The sequence below is a fragment of the Punctularia strigosozonata genome (genome assembly GCF_000264995.1).
Source record: "Punctularia strigosozonata HHB-11173 SS5 unplaced genomic scaffold PUNSTscaffold_1, whole genome shotgun sequence".
In the NCBI taxonomy this organism is placed as follows: domain Eukaryota; kingdom Fungi; phylum Basidiomycota; class Agaricomycetes; order Corticiales; family Punctulariaceae; genus Punctularia; species Punctularia strigosozonata.
In genome coordinates this window covers 1864923-1889361 of record NW_006767433.1, presented here as the reverse complement: position 1 = coordinate 1889361, position 24439 = coordinate 1864923, and the positions used below count along the sequence as shown (strand labels likewise).

The 24439-nt window shown below is 53.1% G+C and overlaps 9 protein-coding genes across 9 annotated transcripts; 3 read left to right on the top strand and 6 right to left on the bottom strand.

The window, feature by feature from the left end:
• Positions 1-14: 14 nt before the first annotated feature.
• On the bottom strand, positions 15-1608 carry PUNSTDRAFT_117437 (uncharacterized protein). The gene is made up of 2 exons (XM_007378601.1): positions 1125-1608; positions 15-1074 (listed from the first exon to the last, which is right to left on the bottom strand). The coding sequence occupies exons 1-2, from the start codon at positions 1599-1601 to the stop codon at positions 238-240; spliced, it is 1314 nt and encodes a 437-aa protein (XP_007378663.1). The 5' UTR covers positions 1602-1608; the 3' UTR covers positions 15-237.
• Positions 1609-2905: 1297 nt separating this feature from the next.
• On the bottom strand, positions 2906-6361 carry PUNSTDRAFT_79531 (Adaptor protein complex AP-2 alpha subunit). Its single transcript, XM_007378600.1, has 11 exons — positions 6260-6361; positions 6121-6211; positions 6037-6067; positions 5876-5984; positions 5625-5818; positions 5443-5572; positions 5288-5389; positions 5131-5236; positions 4405-5082; positions 3072-4351; positions 2906-3013 (listed from the first exon to the last, which is right to left on the bottom strand). Exons 1-11 carry the CDS (start codon positions 6287-6289, stop codon positions 2927-2929), a joined length of 2838 nt encoding a protein of 945 aa, XP_007378662.1. The 5' UTR covers positions 6290-6361; the 3' UTR covers positions 2906-2926.
• A 145-nt stretch (positions 6362-6506) lies between these two features.
• PUNSTDRAFT_48673 (P-loop containing nucleoside triphosphate hydrolase protein) lies at positions 6507-9666 on the bottom strand. The gene is made up of 2 exons (XM_007378599.1): positions 7367-9666; positions 6507-7314 (listed from the first exon to the last, which is right to left on the bottom strand). The coding sequence occupies exons 1-2, from the start codon at positions 9620-9622 to the stop codon at positions 6619-6621; spliced, it is 2952 nt and encodes a 983-aa protein (XP_007378661.1). The 5' UTR covers positions 9623-9666; the 3' UTR covers positions 6507-6618.
• A 1537-nt stretch (positions 9667-11203) lies between these two features.
• On the bottom strand, positions 11204-12570 carry PUNSTDRAFT_58480 (uncharacterized protein; the record flags this gene model as incomplete). Its single annotated transcript, XM_007378598.1, has 3 exons — positions 11204-11404; positions 11463-12210; positions 12272-12570. The coding sequence occupies 3 exons, from the start codon at positions 12568-12570 to the stop codon at positions 11204-11206; spliced, it is 1248 nt and encodes a 415-aa protein (XP_007378660.1).
• Positions 12571-12772: 202 nt separating this feature from the next.
• PUNSTDRAFT_95032 (Co-chaperone Hsc20) lies at positions 12773-13661 on the top strand (the record flags this gene model as incomplete). The annotated part of the gene is made up of 3 exons (XM_007378597.1): positions 12773-13108; positions 13158-13389; positions 13441-13661. The coding sequence occupies 3 exons, from the start codon at positions 12773-12775 to the stop codon at positions 13590-13592; spliced, it is 720 nt and encodes a 239-aa protein (XP_007378659.1). The 3' UTR covers positions 13593-13661.
• A 114-nt stretch (positions 13662-13775) lies between these two features.
• On the top strand, positions 13776-15625 carry PUNSTDRAFT_109923 (uncharacterized protein; the record flags this gene model as incomplete). The annotated part of the gene is made up of 5 exons (XM_007378596.1): positions 13776-14470; positions 14519-14575; positions 14631-14985; positions 15044-15414; positions 15469-15625. 5 exons carry the CDS (start codon positions 13776-13778, stop codon positions 15623-15625), a joined length of 1635 nt encoding a protein of 544 aa, XP_007378658.1.
• A 59-nt stretch (positions 15626-15684) lies between these two features.
• On the bottom strand, positions 15685-17213 carry PUNSTDRAFT_79521 (WD40 repeat-like protein; the record flags this gene model as incomplete). The annotated part of the gene is made up of 8 exons (XM_007378595.1): positions 15685-16044; positions 16096-16161; positions 16220-16292; positions 16341-16498; positions 16560-16651; positions 16723-16810; positions 16860-16907; positions 17002-17213. The coding sequence occupies 8 exons, from the start codon at positions 17208-17210 to the stop codon at positions 15702-15704; spliced, it is 1077 nt and encodes a 358-aa protein (XP_007378657.1). The 3' UTR covers positions 15685-15701.
• A 223-nt stretch (positions 17214-17436) lies between these two features.
• On the top strand, positions 17437-17962 carry PUNSTDRAFT_29854 (uncharacterized protein; the record flags this gene model as incomplete). The annotated part of the gene is made up of 5 exons (XM_007378594.1): positions 17437-17487; positions 17544-17563; positions 17613-17703; positions 17758-17865; positions 17918-17962. Coding segments are annotated over 5 exons (315 nt in total), but the record flags the coding sequence as incomplete, so codon positions are not given.
• A 270-nt stretch (positions 17963-18232) lies between these two features.
• On the bottom strand, positions 18233-23476 carry PUNSTDRAFT_140213 (uncharacterized protein). The gene is made up of 23 exons (XM_007378593.1): positions 22966-23476; positions 22800-22913; positions 21707-22752; positions 21578-21656; positions 21313-21525; positions 21042-21263; positions 20810-20989; positions 20591-20760; positions 20336-20541; positions 20173-20280; positions 20100-20117; positions 19892-20051; positions 19796-19820; positions 19587-19741; positions 19498-19528; positions 19424-19441; positions 19339-19373; positions 19255-19285; positions 19164-19195; positions 19039-19111; positions 18943-18990; positions 18867-18892; positions 18233-18817 (listed from the first exon to the last, which is right to left on the bottom strand). Exons 1-23 carry the CDS (start codon positions 23281-23283, stop codon positions 18364-18366), a joined length of 3762 nt encoding a protein of 1253 aa, XP_007378655.1. The 5' UTR covers positions 23284-23476; the 3' UTR covers positions 18233-18363.
• Positions 23477-24439: the final 963 nt, after the last annotated feature.

Here is a 24439-nt window from a genome sequence, read left to right as displayed (position 1 = left end):
AATAACAATAATGATACTGCAGTGTAGAACCATGTGCACCGTGTACGAGCATTTGCGGATTAATGTTTGCGTTCCAGTTTTGCTAGCGTACCATGGTCTGAACGTCTTGAGATCTGGAACAACTCCTCCACCTGCCGAGAGACAAGCTCATGATTGTATCCGTAGAAGTCTGTTGTACACGATAAAAACCAGTGTGGTACCTAGATGTTCTGTCACTCACCTGCCCAAGATGGGCAGCTATGACAGGGTGTCTAATTCAGAATCACCATCAATACCAGCCGTACTCGAATGATTCGCGACGTTTACCTGCTCATCCAATATGCCCCAAACTTCGGCTTCAGAACGATTCTCTAAATCATCCGACAAGAATAGGTACTGGGAAACAACCTGCAGATCGCGATCAAAGTGGGCGTCTCGTGAGGCCGACTGGGTGAGGATGTCCTGTCCGTTCGTGGGCTGTGCGTGTTCCGGATGTCCATCCGGTCGAGGATTGTCAGAACCGGCCGTCGGTTCTTCCGATCCACGGGAGGTATCCTTCGAGTAGCCCATCTCACTCAACTGATGATAATCGACATCTTGTTCGTTGTACGAACATTGGTCTGAGGGTTCAGGTGCGGCTAACGGCGTTGGTTGTCGAAATGGCGCCAAAGATTCTGCAGCTTCAGTCACTTTCCTCTTATCACCACCCTTTCGGCCCTGCGTTCCCTCGGAAATGGACGTTACGCGGGCCCTCTTCCTGGACACAGGTTTTTCCCCGTCTCCACCTACGCCATCTCCTGAGTGAGACATGGATGCCCGGCCTTTTTGGACGTTGTTTCTTTTGGGACTGCCATCTTTGCCGTTGGGATGACCTCCCCGTAGGCTCTTCGGAGGCGTAATTATGTAGTTGTCGATCTCAAGTAATGTCTTGTTGATTGTGCAATCGCGAATATAAGTCGGTTGCAGGGGAACCTGATCTGCTGCCAAGGCTGATTCGAACAAGTACGTGTATGACGTTTGGCTTTTGCTGCTTTGGGGATTGAGGATGACATAATCCGCTTGACCAATATCGGCCGTGATCTTGCCTCCGTGTCTCTGCCATCGATAATTAGCCTGGATGAACAGCACAAGATACTGAAACACACCTTGACCTGCTGCACGGCATCGTTACGGTTTCTGAGGTCCACCTGGATGTAGAAAAGAAGGGGTTGGCCGCGGTTATTTCTAAAGAACTGCGATATTGTCGACTGTGGTGGTTCATGGGATAGTGGTGCGGATGCAGCGGGCGGAGAGGCAGATGTCCTCGATACCCGACGGGAGGAGCTAGACGGATATGCTTCAGCTATGCTGTTTTTCTTGACCCGGGATGGTTTTGTCGCTTTCGCTTGTTTGTCCGACTTGATACCGACACGGTTGTGCTGAACGTGGGACTCGGAAACTGAACCTGTGGCTGATGACATAGAAGGATCGGGAGCCACAGTGGGTTGCACACTGCCGCTAGCCACAGCCGAGGGTGCGCCTAATGAACCGGCGTCCTGCGGTAACGAGTACGAGCCGAAAGACGGGGGTGTCCGCGGAAGGAGCGAGGGATTCATAGGAAAGGCAGGAAATGGCGCGAGCATGCCATGCAGACCCGCACTGGGGCTTTGTTGCAGCATGTGAGACTGAGTAGCGAAACCGGACTGGATTTGAAACTGCTGTTGCTGCAGTAGCTGCTGGAAAAGTGCTTGGAGTATTGTGGGATCCGGGCCAAGTTGCTGGAACTGGATCTGCATCTGCTGTAGCTGCATCTGCTGCTGTAACAGAGCCTGAAACTGTGTGGGATCCATGCCGAGTTGTTGTCTCGTTGATTCAAGTAACGATGCTTGGGCAAACGGCGCTTGCATGGAAGCGGCATGATATGCTGGGACAAATTGTGCCATGTTCATCGGATGTGCTCCAAAAGTTTGGGGGTGACTCGAAACGGAAGCTTGGGCATATGCGGAAGGTGTATAGTGCAATGGCTGATCTGATCGCTGTGAAGTTGTCTGGGCATATGGTTGGGGATCCACTGGGGTTGAACGAGACGAAAGGAAGGGAGGATGCATCGGTGAATCAGGGGGCGCTGAGTGAGAGGCATCGGCCATTGGCCTGTCTTTACCTTTCGGTTGGAATGCAGAAGTGTCAGGTTGTGGCATAGGGTCACTCCTAGTTGGCGAGGCAGCAAGTTCGTCGAATCTTCGGGCCCAGGGTGGTGGACTGTGTCAAAGTACGGTGTTAGGCAAGCGGCGAGCAGCTTGACAATGACACACCGACATGTTGTTCGAATCGGACGATATGTGCGGAGACCCAGTGCCATCCGTCGTTCGTGCGCAGCCCCCAAAATCGTCGGAGGACAAGAGAGCTCTCCCTGCTGCAACGCAGCGTCTCACCCATCCGGCGTCCAAAACGGTGGTCGAACTCTCGTGGCCCCAAGCCTCAATGGTCCTACCACCTTCTTCACCCGACGAGTCAATGAGAATTATATCCGCATCCTCTTTGGAAACGCCAGACACGGTGGCTCCACCGTTCTATCGCGCGGCTGCTCAATGTTTTGGTGGACATGAAGTCGTTTTGCACTCACTCGCAAAGTGCGAACCAATTTTGGCATACCTTGGATTTCACCGGCCTCCACGAAGACGCGAATAGGTTTGCCATTGGGGAAGCAGAATATGTGCGATTTATCAGGTTCTAGAGAAGACGATGCTCGATCGAACATCAAGCAGGCGGCTAGTCTTCTCGTGCTGGGTGAAGACCATAGCAAATTGACATTGCACGGTACACGTGTTGTCCGCCAGTGCAATATTACCCACGAGGTCAGATACACGCCAAAGCTACATGAGGCCACATGCCAGATATCCATAGATAAGCTACAGTACGCTGATAATCGCGGATAGTCCAAAATGCAAGCATGTACGATGTGCAATGGCTAAATGGCCTGTAATGGCGCTTGTACCAGCTGCTGCACGGCAGCTGCAACCTCCTCCGACGTACTACGGACCGTGATTCGACATAGCTGAGGATCCAAAACATTAGCTGAACTTAATAGCTCCAGTATACCAAGCGAAACTCACCTTCGCTTCCTTGTTGGGTTCGAGCCGCAGCAAGCACCCGACTTTCCCATCTGTTGACGTATGAAGCACCGCTGCTCCTACGAGGTTGTTGGGATTTGGATCAATACCGTCGAGGACGTTGAAGCGGTGGCCAGAAACCACTTGTCGGTTCTTGTGCAGGTCCACTTGACCAGCCTCATTCAGGGATATGGGAAATATGGCCTGGGCTTCTCGAGGTGGGCCACCAATCAGCTTCCATCGCTCGAAGAAGTCGGCCTGGTTGAATTTGACATGCTCGAAAAACTTCGTAATCACTAAGGGGAGTTTGATAGCGATGGTCTGGTGTGATCCTGACAGGAATGATACTTCTAGGATAGGCGGATCTTTGAACACCTTCTTGCACTCGACTTGAAGGAGGAGCTGGGTTTGAGTGCGCGGAGCGATCATATTGGGTGGCATCTTTGCCAGGGTGACAGAGAGGAAGGCTGGGTCAACGTTGTGGATCCGAGTAGTGAAGGAGGTCATAGCGGCAGAGATTTTATTGCCGAGATATACGGCGAGCTGACCAAATTGGCCTTGAAATTTCGACTTGATCCCGATTTGAATCTGGACATCCTCGTAGAGTACGCCTTCTGCGTTGTAGGTGAGTTTCTCGAACCACCGATCAACATTCGGACCAATCGTAAGATGAGGAATGGAATGTGCAGGTGACGCAAAGGCCGAAGAGGATGTTCCTGCATGCGATGCTCCCGTTGCGTGATCTGGAGAAGTAGGAGCAATCTCAAGACCCTTCAGTGATTCCGTAATGTTATCGGTGTTTGGGCCAGCGGTATTGGCAATCCCGTTCGTGATCGATCCAGGCGCCCTGCTCGCCACCATCAGCTGGCGGGTGTCGTTAGCTTCCTTGCCTCCGTGGATCCAAGTACGTTTATCCTCTGTATCGCCATGTTTGCGGTTCAAGCGCCCGAGTAAGGCACTTGTACGCGGAGGGAATGGGGGCATCTCCTCACATACATTCTGTAACACCTCGTCGTCTTCTGGTCGAGACGCCAAGGCATAGTATTCACAAGCTCGTTGCTGGAGTTCGGCATCGAGAACGTGGCGATAACGTTCGAAGACATTCAAGAGTTGAGGTTTGATTTCGGGAAACACATTGACCCATTTGATATAGGTCGATAGCAGAAGAGATCTCGTGGACGCCACACAGAACTGCGATTTGGAGTGCAGAAGCTGGAACTGTTCCATTGGCGTATAGCCCGTTTCGTTGGCGACGAGATGCCCATATTCTCCCAGTATATAACCTGTAATTCGTTGGAACAGAAGCTACTGTTGTGTGAAGATCTATATGACCCACCACCGACTTTCACCAAGCTTTCGTGCGAGGATGGCTGCTTCAAGTGCTCCATGACGACTTTGGCAGCGTATTCTTGCAGATCCTCCGTATTCGTTACAATCTGCACCACGCGGTACCAGACTTCGTCGCCGACGTGGTCCCCAGCAGCACTGATGAGATCCAGTATGGTATCTACATACCACTTGTAGGAGTTCGCGTATTTCTCCGTGAGGATGGCTATTTTCAGGACCATCTCTTCGCGCAATGCGTAGTCGGCCACTTTGAGATATCTCAGCAGTTCTCCCACAATCAGCTCCGAGTTGTCAACATCGCACATGCTGTATAGCAAATCGAGGGCACGGCGGCGAACTGAGATATCCTTATCACGCAGTGAGAGGATGACGGTGCCTTGATGTTTCTTGATAGGCTCCAGTGTATCCGCACGTGCAGCGAGATGCGCCATGGTGTCGAGACCAAGATACCGCACGTTTGTCTCCTTCGAGGATATGAAGCGAGCGAGTAGGATTGCTGCGGTGCCGACCAAGGGTGAGTTGGAGTCCACGTGGATAGCCAGCCCGATGGCTTCGAATAATACGGCATGCTGTGCATTGTTATGCTGGACATTTCGGGAAGGCTCGGAACAGTTGTTCATAATCGTTTCGAGTACGGTATGAAGAATATCGTAGATTGTAGGATCCTCTGGGGCATCTGAGTGGGTATAACGAACTCAAAAGCAGATATACTAACCTGGGGGTGGGTAGTACTGGAGCAACCGCAAGAGCTTCACTTGCAGCCACGGCGAGGGAACTTTGTAGTATGCATACGCCCCAGAATACTCGTGTTCAACAACGAGCTGAGGGAAACATTAGGGTATGAAAGTGACAAATGCAGGAGAGAAGCCTACCCGGTATAAGCGGTCCACCGCCTTCTGGTAGCATACCGAATATGCCTCCAGATGGTCTTGAGCCATTGCCATAGTCAAGCTCGTGACGCAAAGCACGACCCCCTATGATGACACATTCAGCAGTCTTTGGTGAAAAGATATCGCAGATGTGTTACCAAGTCTGGGTCATCCATGAGCGATACAATCCGTAGCGCCCATTCATCGGCCGGAATCACTTGCGGGTGTTTCCGGTAGAGTCGTAACAAAGTGAGGGCGGCCTTCTTCTTCACGAAACTCTGGGATGTTCTGGATATCCGCCATGAAGCCCATGTCGGCAACAAAAATCAAGTTCACGTACGGGGATATCAGAAGACGATGCACGTCCTCCGCCAAAGCTTCCGCCATCTCCATTCCGCCAACGTTGGCGATGGCATGTAAAGCAAGACAATTGTCAATCTCGTTGTTCGAGTCCAAGTCCTTACGGATAGAATTCACAACTAAGCGCAGGAAATCAGAGTTCTCGTGCATAAGCAGAGTGACCGCTAGATAGCCCTTAAGTCAACATAACGTTAAACGAAGGGAATGTGGTGGACCGCGCGAACCACTTACTATTTGCTTCTCGCTGTATTTGGGGCTTGAGATGAGATTGACGGCCTCCATGTGCCCAACGTCCACTTTATAACCAAGAATATAGGTAAATATGATCTTGGCAACATATCTGTGAAGGTCGCCCGATTAGAGCAAAGCTGTCGCAGTTCGTTGTCACTTACTTCTTCTTCTGGTATCCATCTAGATTCCCGTCTGCATCCACTTGTTCAGCGCTACGTCCCCTGCACTCATTTCAGCACACGGACCTTTGAACTTCTTCCGTATGTTTGCCATCTCTTTGTTGATACGTTTCTCTTCTAGTTCGCGGACCCTGGCACCTCTGATATCCGCAATGAACTACCGAAAGGTAAGCGCAAGAACAGATGACTTCAACATGTGCCGGACCTGCGTGAGCCCACGCATATTGGTCGCCATGATGGGCAATAAGGCCACGCCCAGGAAATCGTGACTATAGGTTTGGATATTGACGCAACAGAGGTAGTGTTCACCGAGCTGGCGACGCGCATGTACTAGCCGGCAACTGACCGGTCGACCAGTGTAATACGTAATTGTGATTTACCTACACGTGCCTCAAACAAGTCGCGTCGACGATCCTAAGTTATAATGGCCAGGCAAGCATGGAGTAGTGAAAGGGGGTTCAAGACGAAACGCATTACTGATGTCTGGTAAGTATTTACTATTTAGAGTTCTTTAACTCTACTGAATGCAACGTCGATGGACTGTTTGCCTTCCGAGTGTCGCAGCTAAGGGCGCCGTGCTAAAGGACTGGGAGTGCCAGGCCTCGAGTTGAAGGCAGAACGACTGCCGGCGAACGACGGGAGGCGGGAAAGTCCTCCGAGAGAAGGCGACGAGAGCGGTGACCCCATAGGTGTACCTGGACGAGAGTTCTGACGCGATTGCGTCTGTATTCGCTCTTCGTTGTATCTGTTCAGCACGCGCACGATGTCGCGAGTGAACTGATCGAATTCAGCAATCTCGACCTTGGTCAAGGAGTAGTCTTTCGACTCGTCATCTTCGCTTCCAGACTCTTCCTCTTCTTCGGCATCCCGGGGAGGAGGAGGTATCGGTACCGCACGTGTGTGTTGATGCCGTCTCCCGGAGGTGATCCCTGCAAAAACGCGCAGGAAGCATTCCTCCATGAGATATTTCAGGCGTTGGATATCGTCGAGTGCATCGACGTTTCCGACAATGGGCAACCATTCGTCGCATTCTAATCCCCTTTCGGCCACCACAATTTTATGGGCTCCGAACAGCACGTAGGTCATCGGATCCAAACGCGTGGTGGTCACGAGGTACTTCTGAGCGGGACCACTGGTCACGGAGGAAACGTTTTGACGTTTTTCTGCAAATGCGTAGAGCTGTTTCTCCACAGGTGCATCAGTTCCAGCGCTAACTTCATGTTTGCGATTGTTGACACTGGAAGGATGGATGAATACCATCTGCAAATAATCAATGAATACGTCTTACACTATCACGATGACACAAACGCACCTTGTCCTGTTGAGTCCGCAACGATTTCTCGCCTGTCCTTACGGCGAAGTTCGGTTGTGCTGCTATGGCAATCAGACCGGCCAACAGAGGTAAGGAGCCACCATTGGTGTTAAGCTCCTCCGGCACCACGTTGTCCCTGCCTCTTGGGGGCGCGACATCTCCACCAGCGGAGACACCAATCACTCCGACGTGGTAGAGAGACTGGAGGAGTTGGTTCTTGATTTTCTGCACCATGAGTAATGTAGGCTTCGAGAGGAAATTGTCGGAGCAGAATCGATTCGCGGCGCTGTATTCGCCTTTCCCATGCATGTTCCACCATGCGTTATAAGCCCTCAGGGCTGCCAAGGCATCGGAACGGAACTCAGTCGGCGACCACGAGAGTTTCTTCGCTGCAGCTTCCTGTTTGAGATGCATCGGAGACACAAATGGGTCGCGATTGCTCAGCAACGCGGCGAGTGTAAGGGCTTGATCTAAGCAGCGGAAGAAACATCCGTAAAGCACCAATCTGCCCATCTGAGCATCGACAGGCAATTGGAGCAAGACCCGTCCGAGGGCGGTAAGGTTCTCCTCGGCGTCCAGCGCTCCTACGCGCTGAAGGTCTTCCATGGCAGCGTCGACTCGAGCAGCGGCTGGTGGCTCAATCGTGGCGGCGAGCACTTCGTCCACTGCCATGTTGGGGAAGTCCAGTGCTTTGATATGCATGACCACGTTACTGAGATCAACTCGCTTCATCTCCACCGTTTGATAAGGGCTCAAAGCGGCGGCACGCTTCTGTCCGAGTATACCGAAATACTCTCCTGAGCGATGACGACCTGCTCGACCCGCTCGCTGGTTCAGGTTGGACGAACCAACCCAGGCGGAAACCAGGGAGGACATGTGACGCTCCGGATCATATCGCTGCTCCTTGATCTTTCCCGTGTCTACGACGTAAACAACGTCCGGGATTGTGATGGACGTCTCGGCAATGTTCGTGGATAGGATGATGCGGCGGATGCCTGCTGGTGGCGGCTCAAAAATGACCTGCTGTTCAGAGAGGGGCACCGTCGAGTGCAGTACGTGGATATTATACTTGGAGGAGTCGGAGAACCGCATTCCGAGCTGATTCGACGAATCAAGTAAACACCGCTGAACCGCTTGAATATCCTCCCATCCGGGCAAGAAGACAAGAACGTGGCCATCGTCTGTTTGTTGCAGGACATGAGAGATCGTGAGGGCGATGAGTGGCACAGGAAGTTCTAGCTGTTCTTGTTGGGCTATGCGATCGTCAACCGGCGACGGGACTCCCATTGCACGTAATTGTTCAGGGCCGAGTTCGCTCGCCAGGTAGTTGATGACCGAATCCTGTCTGAATACCCATCGAGTGCTTTGTTTCTGTGCCAAGGTAGGCACGAAATCGTCCATGAAGTACTTCGTCACCGGGAAGGATCGTCCGGGCACTTCGATGACGCTGGCTGGTTTGCCATCCTCGTCCGCGAAGTACTGTTGGAACAGCGTGGGGTCAATGGTGGCGCTCATGAGCACAACCTTTATCGGTTTGCCCCTATCCTTCCGATCCGCGATTAAGCGCTTCAGGACTACAAGCAGCAAGTCCGTGTCGACGTCCCGTTCGTGCACTTCGTCGACAAGGATATGAGTGACATCATCGAGGGTGGTCCCAGGTTGAAACAAAGCCGACTGCATGCGCTTCAGGAATATTCCGGTAGTGCAGAAGGTAATTGACCCATGTTCTTCTGGCAACTTATGCTCGAATCGAACTTGATAACCGACAGTCCTTCCCAGAGTTTCTCCTCTTTCTTTCGCAACGCGATCTGCGACGCCGATAGCGGCAAGACGCCGAGGTTGCGTGCAAACGATGTTGCACTTCGCACCCTCGCCCTTGTCGATCATATCATCCAGAATGAGCTGCGGGATCTGCGTAGTCTTTCCGGAACCGGTGGCGGCTAAGCAGATTGTGACCTCGTTGTCATGAATCTGTTTCAGTAGCTCCGAGCTTCGGGTGTAGACTGGTAACGTAGTGCGGACGTTCCGCATCTTCTCCATATTCTTATCCTGGAGATAATGCGCTCTTCGTTCCTTGAGCGCCCTGGATTTCGCTGCAAGGGAGCGCTCCGAAATCCACTGCCGCATCCTTGCCCCACTGAGAGCAGCTGGAAGGGCCGAGCCTGCAGTTGTAACCTTGGGACGGTTATGATAGAGGTCGCTGCGCTTGATGTCGTGGCAAAGGTCTCGGATCTCGTCATCGAGGCGATCGCTCATAGCCAGAAGCACCCTTGGGGCCAAGCCAAGGTCCCTGCCTGTCCTGGCAGCCTCCGCGAATGTTTTCCACAATTCCCGGTCACAGCTTTCCAGATATTGCGCCACGTCAAGGTAGCAGTTGACAGTAGACGTCTTCTTCGAGGGACCAGATCCAATACCGATACGCCGACCGCCGACAATCATAACAGCCTCCCAGGCGCTGTCTGCCTTGCGACGGCGTATTTCTTGGTACATGACCTCTTCTTTGCCAAACCCGAACTTGCGACAGTACCAATCCATGAACTGGCGGGCAGTGTCGTAATCGACAGGGGTACCGTCTGAGAGCGTGATCGCGGTAGTGGAGCCCCCGCTGGCCTTTTCAGTGGTAGTTTTGGGTGGTTTATCAAGCTGTATGGCAGACTTCAACGATGCAAAGAGGACAGTGATGACATCAACTGCACGCACCAGTTTGAGAGCATCAAGTTGATAACAAGCGCTCAATGCGGCCAACTTTTCGGCCTCTTTTCTGGTGGGACCGTCGCCTACACCTACCACTGGAGGGTCATCGGACGCGTTGACGGTACACCTACAGGAATCGTAAGGTTCGGTATGCTTAATGTCGCTAACTCAACGCACCGAATCATCCTTCGCTTATCGACTACGACATCTGCATGGGAGTAGTCCGGCAGCTTCTTCTGGGACAGCATCACGTAGTTCGTGAGGGCTGACTTCGGATTTGAGACCGAGGACGATTTCATCTCCGTCTGCTTGTACTTCTCCTGTATGTATTTTTCGTCGTAAACGGGACCTTCGACGGTCAGCGTTTGGCTCGGGGGAGGAGGATTCTTTGATCGGCGGGAGCTCCTGGATGAACGAGACGACGATCCTGTTGCGTTGCCTCTACGCGAGGGGCCTCGCGAGGGGCCTCTCGGTGGCTTGCCTGACTGCGAGGGCATCAAGGAGGAGGAGGAGGCGGATGTGTGAAACGACGAGTGAGGGGAGCCGCGGCGGTCGAGTTTTGGCGCCTTGGGCGGGGGTGGGTTCTCGGACGTGTGCGAGGTGCTTGACGCTTGGCTCAGTGCCGACTCTGATTGTGCGTGCCCTCGAGGTGGCCGGGTGAAGGAACGCTTGAAGGCACGCGGAGAAGAGGGAGGCCCTGATGAGGGATCCAATTGCATGAGAAGTCGGCGCCTGCTGTGGCGGAGGAGAACAGCAAGACGCATAGAGCTTGCAGACTCTGATATCATTCACGCGGCATGAGCACCACCGAACACCATTGACGAGAATCAAACATACGGTTCTTTCGAGCAATGAAGCGGCCACTGTGAACGTTCGGCACGACGTCAGTCGGTCAGGTAGACGGCAGCACTGGCGTATTGTAAGCGAGCAAAAGTTTCCAGCGAGACTTCAGAGCCGCACGCGGAGGCACGTGGGGAAATGCCGGACGCGTAGCGTGTCCCCGTCGCGTCCGACATTATGTACGGCACAACAGAGGCAGCAATAACTGCTCGTTGCGATGCTTTGGTTCAATGCCAGGTATTGATTGCTCGAGTATATACATTGAAAGGGTGATCCACGACCAAATGAGAGAGATGGTATAAATTACTCGCTGTCCGTCCGGTCCTCGTCGCCAGTCTTCCGCCTCTCCACTTCCGTTGTGTAACTCCAGAACTCAACCATATCTCTGCTGTCTGAAAGGCCGCCGCCGGACCGCAGTTCTTCGAGTAAGCCAGCGTCACCCAACAGTCGGATGAACTGAACCCTGGACTCCGGATAAATAAAGGAACGTAAGATCTCTCCTCCCTGGCCAATGCGTCATGAGTAGGTCATCACAGTAAGGACCAAGGACAACAAAACACACATGCTCGCACAGTACCGCTGATATGCGCTCCCTATCAGCGATGATACCCCTCTTCCACTGGGGTGCGTTAGCGTAGTCGACCTCCGAGGGCATGGGCCCGTCGTCTTCCGTCCATTGCTTCCCCCTCACCGGTCTAAGCGCGACGTCGGGAGGTCTGTCGCCATGGCCAACTAGCCACGCCTTCCACATCTCCAGCTTGCGTCCGTCGTTGTTCAACTCTCGCAGTGCTGCATGGCACCGTCGCCAATCCCCTTCAGCGTCGGCATCATGCCAGATGTGCTTCCACTTCTCTCCCTCCATCTCCGAGGGCAGGACATCCAGAACTGAAGGCGGGTGGGAGCCGCCAAGGGAAATGGAGGTAGTGTCCCGCACCCCGTCTTCAGGTTGCGACATAGCGCGTTCCTTCTTCTCCCTGTGCATCATGGCCGGCTTGACCATCAACCGAACCCATCTCCTTCGCCTGACCCATCCTCCTGCACTCAGCTTCCCCACCTCTGCCCTCCATCCGTGCGAGCGGAACCACCAGTTGTACTCGAAACCATCATACTGGACCTCACCGTCACCGCGCATGTCTATCATCCAGCTCTTCGATACCCAACGCCAATTGCCATCCGGAAGCGGATAGTTATCCAGGGACACTTGGGGCTGTTTGTCCTTATCACCGCGAGCTTCAGGTACGGTGAACGCCGGTGGGTCGTTCGGTAGCAGACCAAGACGTGAATAGCGGGGTATTGAAAAGATAGTGATGCTGCACTCGCGCGGTAAATCAAGTTGTACTGAGGCAGCATTGCACGCAAAGCCTCACTCACCCACGCTGGTTCTCGTAAAGAATTGCCCATCGATATACGTCCTTGTCATCATCTTCGTCCTCGCTAGTGAGTGAAGATGACAGGCGGACAAGCTGGTCGCCGCCGGTCGGTGCCTCCAGGCGTTCCACGCTCGAAGGCTGCGCATGTTCTGCAATGGACGATCTGGTCGAGCTCCGGCCACTGCTAGCTGATTCCTGCGAGTCGTGCCGCCTCCGGTGCCTCCACAAAGGAAAGATCGGCTTCTTCGTCGCGAGGCGCGCACGGGCGGCATCGGCGCCGGTGAACGTGCCCTGACGCATACATTCCGGCGGCGCTACTCGGGGCTCATCCATTGACGTCGCGGGCGGCACTTCATCCGGTGGTGACGCGTCGGTCGGCATCCGTGCTGGCATTGAAAGAGACTATGCAAATGCTATAAGTCGGAGAGAAAGGGTATCATGGTGTAAAAGAGAGAAAGCTAGTGTCGCCGCGACGTCATCGCGCAATCGCCTTCTCATGTCTATGGCTTTGTTGCGATCTTTCACGTCTTGGACGCGCGTTGTCCCGCGCACCGTCCTGCGTCCGTCTATTGCACCGGGATCACGCTGGAACAGCACAAACTCGACGCCCAAGTCGTACGGTAACTGCCCGTCATGCCGCGCACCGCTTCAAACCCGCCTGCCGGTCTGCGCGAAATGCTCGTATATCTCCCCGGCCCCGCCCACGCTCACTCATCACGACATCTTTGACATACCTTACGAACCAAACCCGTTCGTCGTGGACGTTGGGGAGCTGAAGCACCGATTCAGAAACGTACAACGAGTGGTGCATCCCGATACCTGGTCTAGCAAGGGGCCAGTGAGTTATCCCCCGATATGCTTACGACAGTCGCAATAATTTCTCGTAGGAGAAGCATCGGCTCGCAGAGAATCTATCATCCCACGTAAATGATGCGTACAAAACGCTTGTCAGCTCTACGAGGAGGGCGGAATACATCCTGAAACAAAACGGCGTTGAAATGGGCGAGGAGGAGCAACTCGACGACCCGGAGTTGATAATGGAGGTGATGGAGGCTCGAGAGGCACTGGAGGAGGCCGAGAACGAAGATCAAGTCGAGAAGATCAGGCGACAAAATCGAGGTTGGCGTCTCCTTGTTGCACTTAAACTTTCATATTGACGCCCCGACGCAGAACGTATGATTGAAACACGACATGAACTGGAGCGGCTGATAGGAGAGAAGCAATGGGAGGAAGCGAAAGAGGCAACTATACGTCTACGATATTTGCGAGGCATCGACGAGGCGGCGCGAGCGTGGCCCAATCCGCCGGGTTCGAACCATTAATTAGTACAGCTGCATGCTGCAGCAATAGAACCAATGCTGTTATTAACTAAATATGGAAGCGCTTTTCCTGATATAGTAAATGCCGCCGTTTGCATGTGATTTTACCGGTTCGCGTTTGAATGAGCCACGGCCGCGTTAACTGCAGTCGTGCACGCAGCACGGGCCAGCTTGCTTGCCGCAACCATGTCGTCCCAGCCTGGCGGCAAGACAGCGAGGTCACCGTTGCCGGTGCTCGGGGATCCTGCGCTCAGAGCAGCTGCGAGGACATACACATTGGCGCTCACCCTCTCACTTGGGCCCGCTCTTGTCCCCTTCATCGCTCGACGCGGCACGGTCGGCAAATTGCTTTATGTTCTCAAGCGTGAACTTGGGCCGACCGGCTTTGCCTTCAGCATGACCGCGGCGGTTAGCGGCGGTGCATTGCTTCAGCGTCTCCTCGATCGTTTGGCGCATCCACGGGACGTTACCGCGGGCTCGGACGGCGGAAAAGGTCTGAATCACTTGAACCTCAGCCGTTGGATTGCCTCATTGTCATCGCGTCGGCGAGCATTCATTTGCAACATGCTGTCATCCCTTCTCACCGTCATCTTGCTGCAGCGCGGTGCGCGATACCGACGCCGCATCAGGAAACGTCAAGACATCCCATTCACGCCAGAAATCGGTGATGCCGGGAAGGACGTGTCCCCCACGCTAGAGTTGACCTTGCTTTTCTTCGTCCGAGCAATAGACGTGCTAGTGCAATCCGGTTTGAGGGATTGGCTAGCACCTAAGGGTTCGGGGCCGGAGTCGAAGTCAAGAAAGAGGGACAGACTCTTCAAAAATCCGGAGCAGTTGACCGCTCACATTGACGCCTTCGTGTTCTGGGCATGTAGCGCGAGGTTCGTGCCGAAGATGCTTCCCCATCCGTTACTGACAGACCTACGCAGGATCATGTGGTGCTTTTTCTACAAACCACACGCGCTTCCGAAGGCATACGTCAAGTGGTAAGAAGCTTTCCATCGTTTTCTGTTACCCCACAAACCGATTGTTACTGTACAGGATCTCTAACCTCGCCGATATCGATGATCGATTAATACTTGCGCTCCGGTTCATACGCTCGGGAGAGTGGTCTTACGTCCGGGGATCGACTCCGACATCTCACCCAAAGCTCGTCGAGGACCTCGCATTCAAGGTCGGCTGTCCTCCCGCATGGGGTAACCCTGCCTTGCTACCCGCATATGGCGGTCCCAAAGCCAATGTCATCTGGCGTGGTCTAGATGTGCCAGGACGTGCTTGCGTCGGTGGTCTTCCGTGCGAAATCGTGCACGGAGGAGAGGAGATGCATAGTTGTGCCGTCAACGCTGGACGGCGGGGATTGAGAGCATTCTTCGATGCGCTGAAGATATATATTCCTGTAAGGCGTTTTCTGCCCGCCGTCTACCGCTATCCACGCTCAAGGACCGCAAACATAGGTGCACATCCTGCCGGTTCTCATTTCGCGCCCAGCGCATCTTCTAGACCCACACTCCCTTCTACATCGCGCCGCGGCCATCGTCCGGAGCGCATCCTTCCTCGCTTCATTCGTTGGATCCATCTGGGTCGCCGTATGCCTCACCCGGACCCGTTTGCTCGCGCGTCTCTTCCCCTACATCTCACACGACTTTTGGGATGGACCGCACGGATGCATCTTGGCGGGATGCCTCGCATGCGGCGGGAGCATATGGATCGAGAATGGCAGGAGAAGAGGGGAGATGGCATTGTACGTCCTCCCTAGGGCGATCCGATCTTGTTTGCCGGGCACTTGGATCAGGTCCAGAGGCTCTATCGCTAATGTGGCAGAGAGGTGACACTATTTCCATGCTCCTGTTTTAAACCATCGCTGATCGTGACTGCATAGGCTTATTTTCGCCGCGTCTCTTTCCTCGCTCCTTACTGCAGCAGTTCACGGGCCCAATTCCCTGCGGGGACTGTCTCGCTTAGCTTTGGCACTCCTCGTGGGCAGCCCTGAAAAGGATGCGGGAAACCCACGGTCGGATGATTCAACACCAACTTGAGCAGCATTCAGCACACTCGAATATTGCCAGAATCACGCCCTCACCCTGGATGCTTATATAGAGTTGTTATTGTAGATCAACCTTTCCACAAGTGTAATCTGTGATCATAAAAAGAAGCACTGGCGATCAGCGTTTGACCCTGTTCATCTTCTCCGGCAAACGACCAGTCGACACCATATGCCAATGATTCGTGCGCGTCAAATCGCTTGATAATCTCGTAGGTTGCATCCGTGTTGATGTCACCATCTCCGATAAATCTCACCACCTTGAAGCCGTCGTGCATGCAGGCGACGAGTAGATCATGCTTGCGGGTGGGAGCGGGGTGCCATTTGACGCGCCACGCTCCACCGCCAACGTTAACTTCCGTAAGAGCTCTCAATGGCTTCCGCACGTCGAACAACTGCACCTTATCGTCGTAACTATACCACGGGGTCGGAAGCTGTACGAGGTCAAGCTAACTGCACTCTCACCTGCCGACCGCAATGAGGTGCTCGAGGTCAGGATGGCTTTGGATCGTGGTGACCCCAGCATCGAAGCTGTATGGTGCGGGAGGTTGTAGTCGTCATCGATCGTGAATGTGAGTAGATGAGCTACCGTTTATTAATCCATATCGATTGCTGGAAGCCCTGGCGTATGTCCCATGCTCTCATGGTGAGATCATCTCCACCTGTGAACATTCGATGATCTGCAATAACGGTACGAGAAAGATCCCTACCAGAGAAGATCATATTCGTGTCCCAGTAATTCCACGCTGCAATCCATGGTTCGTGCTCATGCGCATGCCATGTTTCAGCCACCGTCATACAGTTTTCGGCATCAGGCAGCACAAGTGCCAGCTCCCCATTTGAAAGCGACACGATCAGGTTGCCCATGCTGCTCAAATAAGAGCGTAAGCTTTGATGAATTTGAGGAGGGGATGTTAGATCTCCTTCACCTGGACGGTGTTCGGCGGTTGGACCAATCAAGGGATAGGCATAGAACATCCGAAGATGCACATCTGATGGCCTGAGCCATCTCGAGCCGCTTCTGAAATCGGCCATAATCGGTAGGATGCCCAAGAATCAGGGGTTTTCACTTGGTTTTCACTCAAAATCTACCTCTACGTTGTTCCACTTGTACAGCGATGTACTTCCTTCCGCGTCGCATATAGCAAGCATCTCGAGAGACGATATCGAGTTATGCAACCTATTGGCAAAATCAGCGTCGAGGCCAGCCGTAATTATCCGAGCTTCACCATTTCATGTCCAATATAGCAGGCATTGCAATCTCCTGGAGCTTTCTGCTGATTATACAGAAATTAACTCGTTCCGTTGACATTTAGCGCGAGGATATATCGGCTACGCTTGTGATGCAACCGACGACTTCCAATAACTCACCATTCCAATCCATGTAGGGCCTCGTATACCAGACATCTTCCATGTCTTTGCTGTTTTCGTGGTTGGAGCGGAGGTTCAACACTTGCAGCACTTTCGTGCGTCTGTTCCAATTTGTAGGTACCAACCGCGAATATATGTCTGGTCTCGTCACGAGGAGAGGGACAGAACTCAGCCGAGTCCGCTGGCCAGTTTGTGTCGTAGCTGAGCATCGGAGAACACGCTTCAATCGAACCTGGAATGTAAACTAAACCGGCGGGGCAAGGACGAACGTAAGTAATTCGTGCCGCACTGCCACCGAAGAAACATTGACAAGCTGCGCCGCGCCCAAGTGCGTCAGCGTAACGCGTTCGACCCTCGCTTCGACAGCGTTTTCGCTAGCCAGCTCATCTCGTCTCCTGAACCTTTGAACTCCCACTTCTAGGCAACGAAAAAAATATGGATTTCGTGCAAAATCTTGATCCGTCGAAGCTCGTACTCGTTGAGACGGTCAGCACTTACAATGACAACCCGTGTCGGACGCGTCTTCTAATAAACAAGCGTAGGCACTGTCCTTTTTGATCAGGTAGAGAAACACGCACTCTCTTGCAAGCACTATATTTGATAATTCATAGTCCCTTCGCGTCGGCGCCATACAACTTGCCCATCTTCTTGTTCGGTACATACGCCCAAGAGAATGCCGAGGCTGCTCAGTCCCTACGCACAGTGAGTGAGATCGGGGTAGAATGCGTGACATGTCTGGATGCATCCTTCTTGCAGTTCCTCGGCCTGGTGGGGGGATCCGCGCTTTTCGACATCATTTGGATGACCCGCACCAGTCAAAGTTTCCTGATCAAGACTGTACAGATCATTGTATTGGTTCTCAAGGTGAGCCTCCTGCGTTGATTGTATGAGACAAACGGCTCATGAAATCCTGTAGTTTCCTCTGTTTCTGACTTTTGCCAGTGCTTTGCGCCAACGAGGAGGGCAGTTTCCTGGATTGGGCGCAGGTGGTGGGGAGACCGGTGAGAAATGCCAAGCTCGTAACAGTCGCATGGTCACCGAACTTTCTTATTTCCAGTATGGTCCATGCCAGGTGGGTTCACGTCGTCGTTCGGAGGCGCCAGAGATGGGTATCAGACCGTCGACGAGAGAGTGCCTGCGCCAGCTCCGGCCCAGTCACCTGTACCATCGGCACCTACTTCTGCCCCTGCCAATAATGCACCGGGCGCGTATCAGACTGTATAATTCTGTTGAAATATGTGTCAACCAAGCGTACACTGAAACACAAGCAGCTGCTCGCCCGAGCTGCGGATAACGGCGTGGAAATTACAACGCCAAACACCCCGGCCCGTGCACCAAATTCGCTCCTGCTAGCCGACTCATCTACGCTGCTGCCAGCGTAATTGGCTCGTCATCTGAAATCCAAATGCAACCACTCTCTTTCTCTGGCCCGTCACAGGCTTCCCACTCTTCCGACCCTTCGAATTCTGTTCCCTCCACCCACCTCCTCCAGGCTTCCCAAAACCCCTTCTCCAGGTTACGAGTCCAGCGCGCAGTATCGAAGAGTGGCATACGGTCGCGTGCGAGGAACAGATCCCTTCGCAGATCCATGAGCGCGCCTTGCTCGTTCCCTTGCAGTGCATGACCGCCGCCAGCTGCGTAGAAGTTCCGCATACTGTTTGCCAGAAATACGGCGCGATCCTGGTATTCCTCTTCGGAATGCACCACCATCCGATCTCCAAAACCTGTGGCGTTGACGATAGACGCGCCTACTCTGCTTGCCATCTTGTGAGAGTATCGCGGCCATGTTATCAGTGGTGTTCCAGACCAGAGCGCGCTGTGAACGAGTCAATGCGAAAGCGTGCCCAGAAATCACTTGGACATACTCGGCTGCGACCGTGTGTGCGTTGCACTGGCGACAATGCGTCAGTATCGATTCCAGGGTCGTTGAGCGATACCAACTTCGATTGTGTCCAGGAAAAGGTCGGCAACGCGCCCCCGGATTACGTGCTAAGCAATTGTTAGTATTAAGATTTGCCTCGCTAGGGAAGCACGTACTTGATGCTTGTCAGTGACGTCGGTGAACCGTATCCGAGCCGCGACCTCGTCGTTCGCCCAGGCGCTTGCGGTCCTAGCCGCAGTTTGCTAATCAGAGGAGAGCCCGTTCAGAATCGCGCACGTACCGCAGAAGGTGCTCTTGGCCGGCCGCTGGGAACTATGGATCGTGATGGCTTTGTGAGTATGTCTGCGATCGCGACAGAAATTACTTGTTACCCGGAGCAACCAAAGGATACTCCTAGGGACCCTGTCCGCACGGGTCAGCATACTGATCGCTCCATTTCTTGCCCCCGTACATACCGCTCCAGAATTTTCAGCCACATCGAGAACGTCGCCTTTTACTACTTAAAAAAGTTGCGACCTGAATCGCAAATAATCCACTTACTGGGCAAATCTTATAGAGCTATCAATGTATTCCATGGCGTTAGCACGGCCGCCGTCGGTCCCTAAGGACATTACCTGGCTGAAATTGGCAAAAATAACAAAATCACTATGAACCAATCAAGGTTATTAGGGAATTACTCGACCTAGATGAAGATTAGGAGTACCTTTCTATGTCCGGAAATATCTGTGAACGCAACTTCGTCCTTCGGAGAATCTCCTTCCGCCAGAGATAGTCCGGATCTTGGGTCTCCCGGGCTTCCACTGAAAGGCCCTCGTCATCACGATGAGATTGTTTGTGATCGGTGACGAGATATGTATGCTAATTCGGTCGAATGAGCCTTAGGGTGTATCGCATTGATATGGCGTAACCTGCCGGCATATATAGAAGCTTCTCCGTGCTATGAGAGATATTTGGATGAGGAAATGAGGAAATGCTTCAGGGAGAGGCGTCGGGACTGAGGCAACGCACTACATCCAGCTCTCCGTAAGGGCTTCAGGATCAGGTGTAGCGTCGAAGTCTATGCCGAGTTCCTTGTCCTCCGCAGTATCTTCTGCGAGCGATCGCTGTATATATTTGCGCCATTGCTCAGATGCAGACAGATAGCGGGGGCATGTAGTTTGATCGCAGACTGTTGCCGGGTTAGGATGATTTCAGGTAGCAAATCATCTATCATTACCTAAATAATCGCACCAGCCTACTCACACAGTCAGCATGTACAACGTCGATATTATGTGGAAGGAATATCTTACCCGCACCAAGCGTCCCTGCGAACCCCATCAGGGACATTTGGATTGGCGATGGCCGGGCGGCAAAAAGCTCGTTCTTTGCGCCTTTCGTGTAACCACCGAGGTTGACCACTACATCATTCCGGAGGATGAGTGGTAGTAAATCAGACTGCAGCAGTTGACTGACGGATATGGATTTGATCTTGAACAATCCGATCGACCACGTCGCCAGTATCCCAGGAAGACACATCAAGAAAGTGCGGAGTCTGCGACTCGATTTTCTGCCGATAAGGTGAACCGTCAGACGAAGAAGTAGCATAGACAAATATATTGAAGCGCGATTTATCGTGAAGCCCGAACACAGACTGCATCAAATGAGCCAGAGGATGATTGCTAGCCGATGGATGAGTATGAACAATGAGGTGAAAAGTGAGGTACCGACTTCAAGTCGCTGGATACGTATCCTATATTCAGCTTCCCGCGCAACGGAGGAGCAGGCGGATGATACAGGTGTTGAGGCAGCCAGGGCTTTGCCAGCGCTGCATGCGACACACGCAAGGCATTTCGATGAGAAATAAGCCGTATCGTCCGCACGGATAACGGGGCGGTGAACTGGGAAAACTGTGAAAAATCCCTCGAGAACCATCGCAGAAAAACGTACCGTGTGGAAAGGGAGTATAGATGGTACTGGTGGAGGGCCTATAGAGGCGGGGAAAGCGGGCCGCGTAAACGATGAACCTTGCCTTTTGGTCATAGGTCGAACAGGTCGCTCCACTAGAAGTGCCTTCCCATATGCTTGCAGATACCACTTACGCTGCAAGCGGCGCTGCAACCACTCGATCTGTATCGCGATGCGTCAGCAAATCTGATAACTCTGAATCAGTCAGTCATACCAATCTGATCACGAAGCCAGCCTCATTGATGTAACCGTTCCCTTGAGTCGAACCGGAGTAGAAGCGCGAGAAGTTCTCTCGCCAACGACGGCGAAGCTCATCCTTGAACGGTGTGCCTCGAGCTTGCTGCGCCAAATCCAACCATCCTTCAAGTGACATTGTGGACACAACTATTCCGATGTTATGAGAATAACTCGAGAGCAATTGCTTCCGGCACACATCCTTGAGGCTGATGTAAGTAGCTCGATCGAAAGGAATGGAACGCACTCACGATCATGTCAGTTAACCAGCCGGGGTGAGAGCCAGCTTCGTCACGAATCACATTGCCAGTTTGGTCGATCATAACGTCTGGGGCAACGCCGCCTCTTCCCCTCCAATCACAAATCGCCATAAGTGAAGTACCAAGTCCGCAAATTGCCTCGGGCAACGCAGGATTTGTCTTCAGTGCTCGCGTATAGTAGGAGACTGCCTCCGCATGTCGTCCCTGTACCAATGTATAAATGAGATGGACATCTCGAATAAGGCGGATCACACACCAAATCTTTCATTGCGTTACCGAGGTTAGCGAGGGCAATATCAAAATCGGGTTTATAATGTATAGCCCTCAAGTATAAGCTGTGGGACGCGTCAGGTTTCGAGAAACACGGGTTCGGAACGGAACGGACCGAATGGCTTCAGATGTTTGTCCTCCATCCTTGAGCAGTGAGCCCATGTTCGTCAGTAGATGCGGATGGTTCGAATCCAATTGTAGACCCTTTTCGTAGTACGTCCGTGCGAGGTGAACGCCCGACGGTGAGTTGCGTCGAGTGATATCAAACGAGTTCGCTGTTACCGGTAACACAGACAGAATCAAGCCCATATTATTGTATATTGCGGGAGAGGGCGAGAGAGAAAGTGCAAGATAATAGAGAAGCAAGGTTAGGGACGGGGAAGCTTTTATCTTGTCTTCGAAGCTGGGGACAGGCAAACTGCTACCTGGCACTGCGTCTTGAATCTGTTTGGATAGCCCAAGGAGTATTGTGGATGACATGGAGTGACATTGTTGACGGACGCTTTCGGAAGGAGTCTCTAACCGGTTGTGCTCGTTCCGTGAGCATACAGATGGCAACACGCCCATAGACAACGGGAAGATAAGGTGTGGCAAGCGCATGGCTTGATCCGGAGCTAAAAGGAACATCGGAAGAGCGCCGTTTCCCTCGGGAACCAGAGCTGCCGCGAGTTTGTGTCCACATTGGTGAACTTCGTGCATCAAATCATATCCAGGCTCGCGGGCCCGGAGACTGAAGGACTTTTGTCCTTCTGAAGTCATCGCGGATTCGATTTGCGGAGGGAGAACCGTCCCTGGGTTAGAAGTGATCAAGAGACAGGCGAGGATAGTAGCCAAGACCAAGTCCCGCATGCTGTAGCATTCCTCCTCGCCGTAAAGTCCAGGTGGACGAATTACTATCTCAATGGCCAAAGATAAGGGCCGAATCCCGTCGTTACCAAGGCCACGGGAAAGCGTCGAAGAGGTGTAAAAGACGTTCTGCAGGCGGCACAGTTGGGTGGCCGGTACCGAAATGCTGAGGCGACCATCGTCACGGACAACTTTAGACTGAACATATTCGCAGACCTGGAGGGCCTTCCTATAACATGATTGGGCAGCTTCGTTATCAACGGATCCGCCGGATGGTGTTCCGCACGGTGAAAGAATCAGCTGCAGGAGGTTGTCCTATAGCAGCGTTAGTACATGTTCAGTATGAGAAACGAGCTACATGCCAGGGCGTCCCAATACGTGGGTCTTCGCTCTAGAGCACGCCACCACCATTCGTACGCATCATCCGGTCTCGAAATGGCCTTCATCGTGGTCCCTATGTTGCACATTGCTTCCACCTTTGGTACGGAGTTCAGAACCGATGCATGGAATGGGCTACGGTCCACTCACAAAATTCGGATCGATGTCAAGAATTTGCTGATTTATGTCCAAACAAGATTGATACTCGCCCACGGCATGATACACGCAACCGAGAAGCAAGAGCGTCGGTAGGTGATTTGGATGGAGCGAACGAAGATTAGCCAGGAGAGGGATAAGCTGAGCCTGATATACGTCTTTGGGCGAACTAGCAGGCGAGGGATTGAACATCGGAAAATGTGACAGTCCAGGAGGTGGATGCTCAGGGGTCTCGTAGAGACGATATGCGTACGTTAGCATGGCATCTCGAGCCACGCTGTTACCGAATGGAAATGTCGGTACGGCCAACATCGAAGTAGAGGTAGATCCTGCAAGCGATGCATCGGATGACTTTGATGCTTGCAGGTCCCTCAACCCGGAAAAAGAACTCGGGCCTTGTTGCAGTCGTGGCGGGCTCCAGTAAGGTGATAATGCAACGGTCTCCGCTGGATCTTGCGGGGCTGCCGAGAGTGCAGCGCCGGAACCGGGATCGCTGCATCGCTCCACTGGAGTGCGGTCTTTAACGACTCCGACCCAGTTGCATTTCATTGAACACTCACGTCGGGATGCACGTTCGAAAGACGGAGAGAAGGGGTTTTCTGCTTGTGATTTGACCTCAGAGGATAGAGAAGTGTGACTAGATGAGCTAGAACTGAAAATTGGGGATGAAAGTGCGGAAGAAGTCGCGCTCGAGGGGCTTGTTGTGGGCGGTGCCAACGGTAAACGTGTCAGGGAAGCCAACTGTCCCTGGAAGGGTAGACTGTCGTGCGCTAAGGAAGGATCTATAGAGACTGTAGAATCGGTGATGGGCGGCTGTTGATGGGCTACTTGAGGGATATGCAATCCTGTTCGGTCCAGTAGCTGGTCCAGGTCCGGGCCCGATTCTCCAGGGCTTGACACGCGAGGCCGTTTGGCCTCGCGCGACGAGGACGTATCCCTAGAACGGGGCTGGGCCATTGCTAGCAAGAAAATTCAGTGAACGATCTCATGCGCTCGGTAAGGTAGAGGGCTGTGCGGGGGAGAGAACCAGTGGTGGCAAGTGCTCGTCCAGCTCAGCGAAGGGTCCAGAAGGTCAGCCGGGATCGGACCAGGAATCCGCGCGACCGGAACCACCGCATCTGATGATGTCATTCTCGAGTATCGAAGAGGACCATTCGTCCGCGCCGGCACCACAACTCCGCCTGTTCGGTTTTCCACGAGCATATTCTCCGACCTGCTGCGCTCCGATGCCGTGGCCCTCGTGCAGGTCTCTGAGTATATGCCGACAAGAAATGAGTTCTCCGCGTTCTTGCGCTGCCGCTCGGTGAGAAGGGTCAGAAAATGGCGAGAAATCAGATACGGATTGATTCTAGACCATTCTTTGTGGAGCGATGCCATGGGGCTTCCCAAGCGGTGTTGAGTGTGTTGCAGCGCTGACACGGTGATGAAATGACATTGGCTGATTGCAGCAAGCCGAAAAATGAGAAGG

Coding starts and splice junctions, on each gene's coding strand:
- PUNSTDRAFT_117437 (XM_007378601.1), bottom strand. CDS start 1,601: ATGCTCGCGCCATTTCCTGCCTTTCCTATGAATCCCTCGCTCCTTCCG. Junction 1,075..1,124: donor ATGCCGTGCAGCAGGTCAAG/GTGTGTTTCAGT, acceptor TATCGATGGCAG/AGACACGGAGGCAAGATCAC.
- PUNSTDRAFT_79531 (XM_007378600.1), bottom strand. CDS start 6,289: ATGGCGACCAATATGCGTGGGCTCACGCAG. Junction 6,212..6,259: donor ATATGCGTGGGCTCACGCAG/GTCCGGCACATG, acceptor ACCTTTCGGTAG/TTCATTGCGGATATCAGAGG. Junction 5,985..6,036: donor GATGGATACCAGAAGAAGAA/GTAAGTGACAAC, acceptor CGACCTTCACAG/ATATGTTGCCAAGATCATAT.
- PUNSTDRAFT_48673 (XM_007378599.1), bottom strand. CDS start 9,622: ATGAGCGATCGCCTCGATGACGAGATCCGAGACCTTTGCCACGACATC. Junction 7,315..7,366: donor TGCGGACTCAACAGGACAAG/GTGCGTTTGTGT, acceptor GATTATTTGCAG/ATGGTATTCATCCATCCTTC.
- PUNSTDRAFT_140213 (XM_007378593.1), bottom strand. CDS start 23,283: ATGTTGGCCGTACCGACATTTCCATTCGGTAACAGCGTGGCTCGAGAT. Junction 21,264..21,312: donor GCTGGTTAACTGACATGATC/GTGAGTGCGTTC, acceptor ATCAGCCTCAAG/GATGTGTGCCGGAAGCAATT. Junction 19,529..19,586: donor ATATTTCCGGACATAGAAAG/GTACTCCTAATC, acceptor ATTGGTTCATAG/TGATTTTGTTATTTTTGCCA.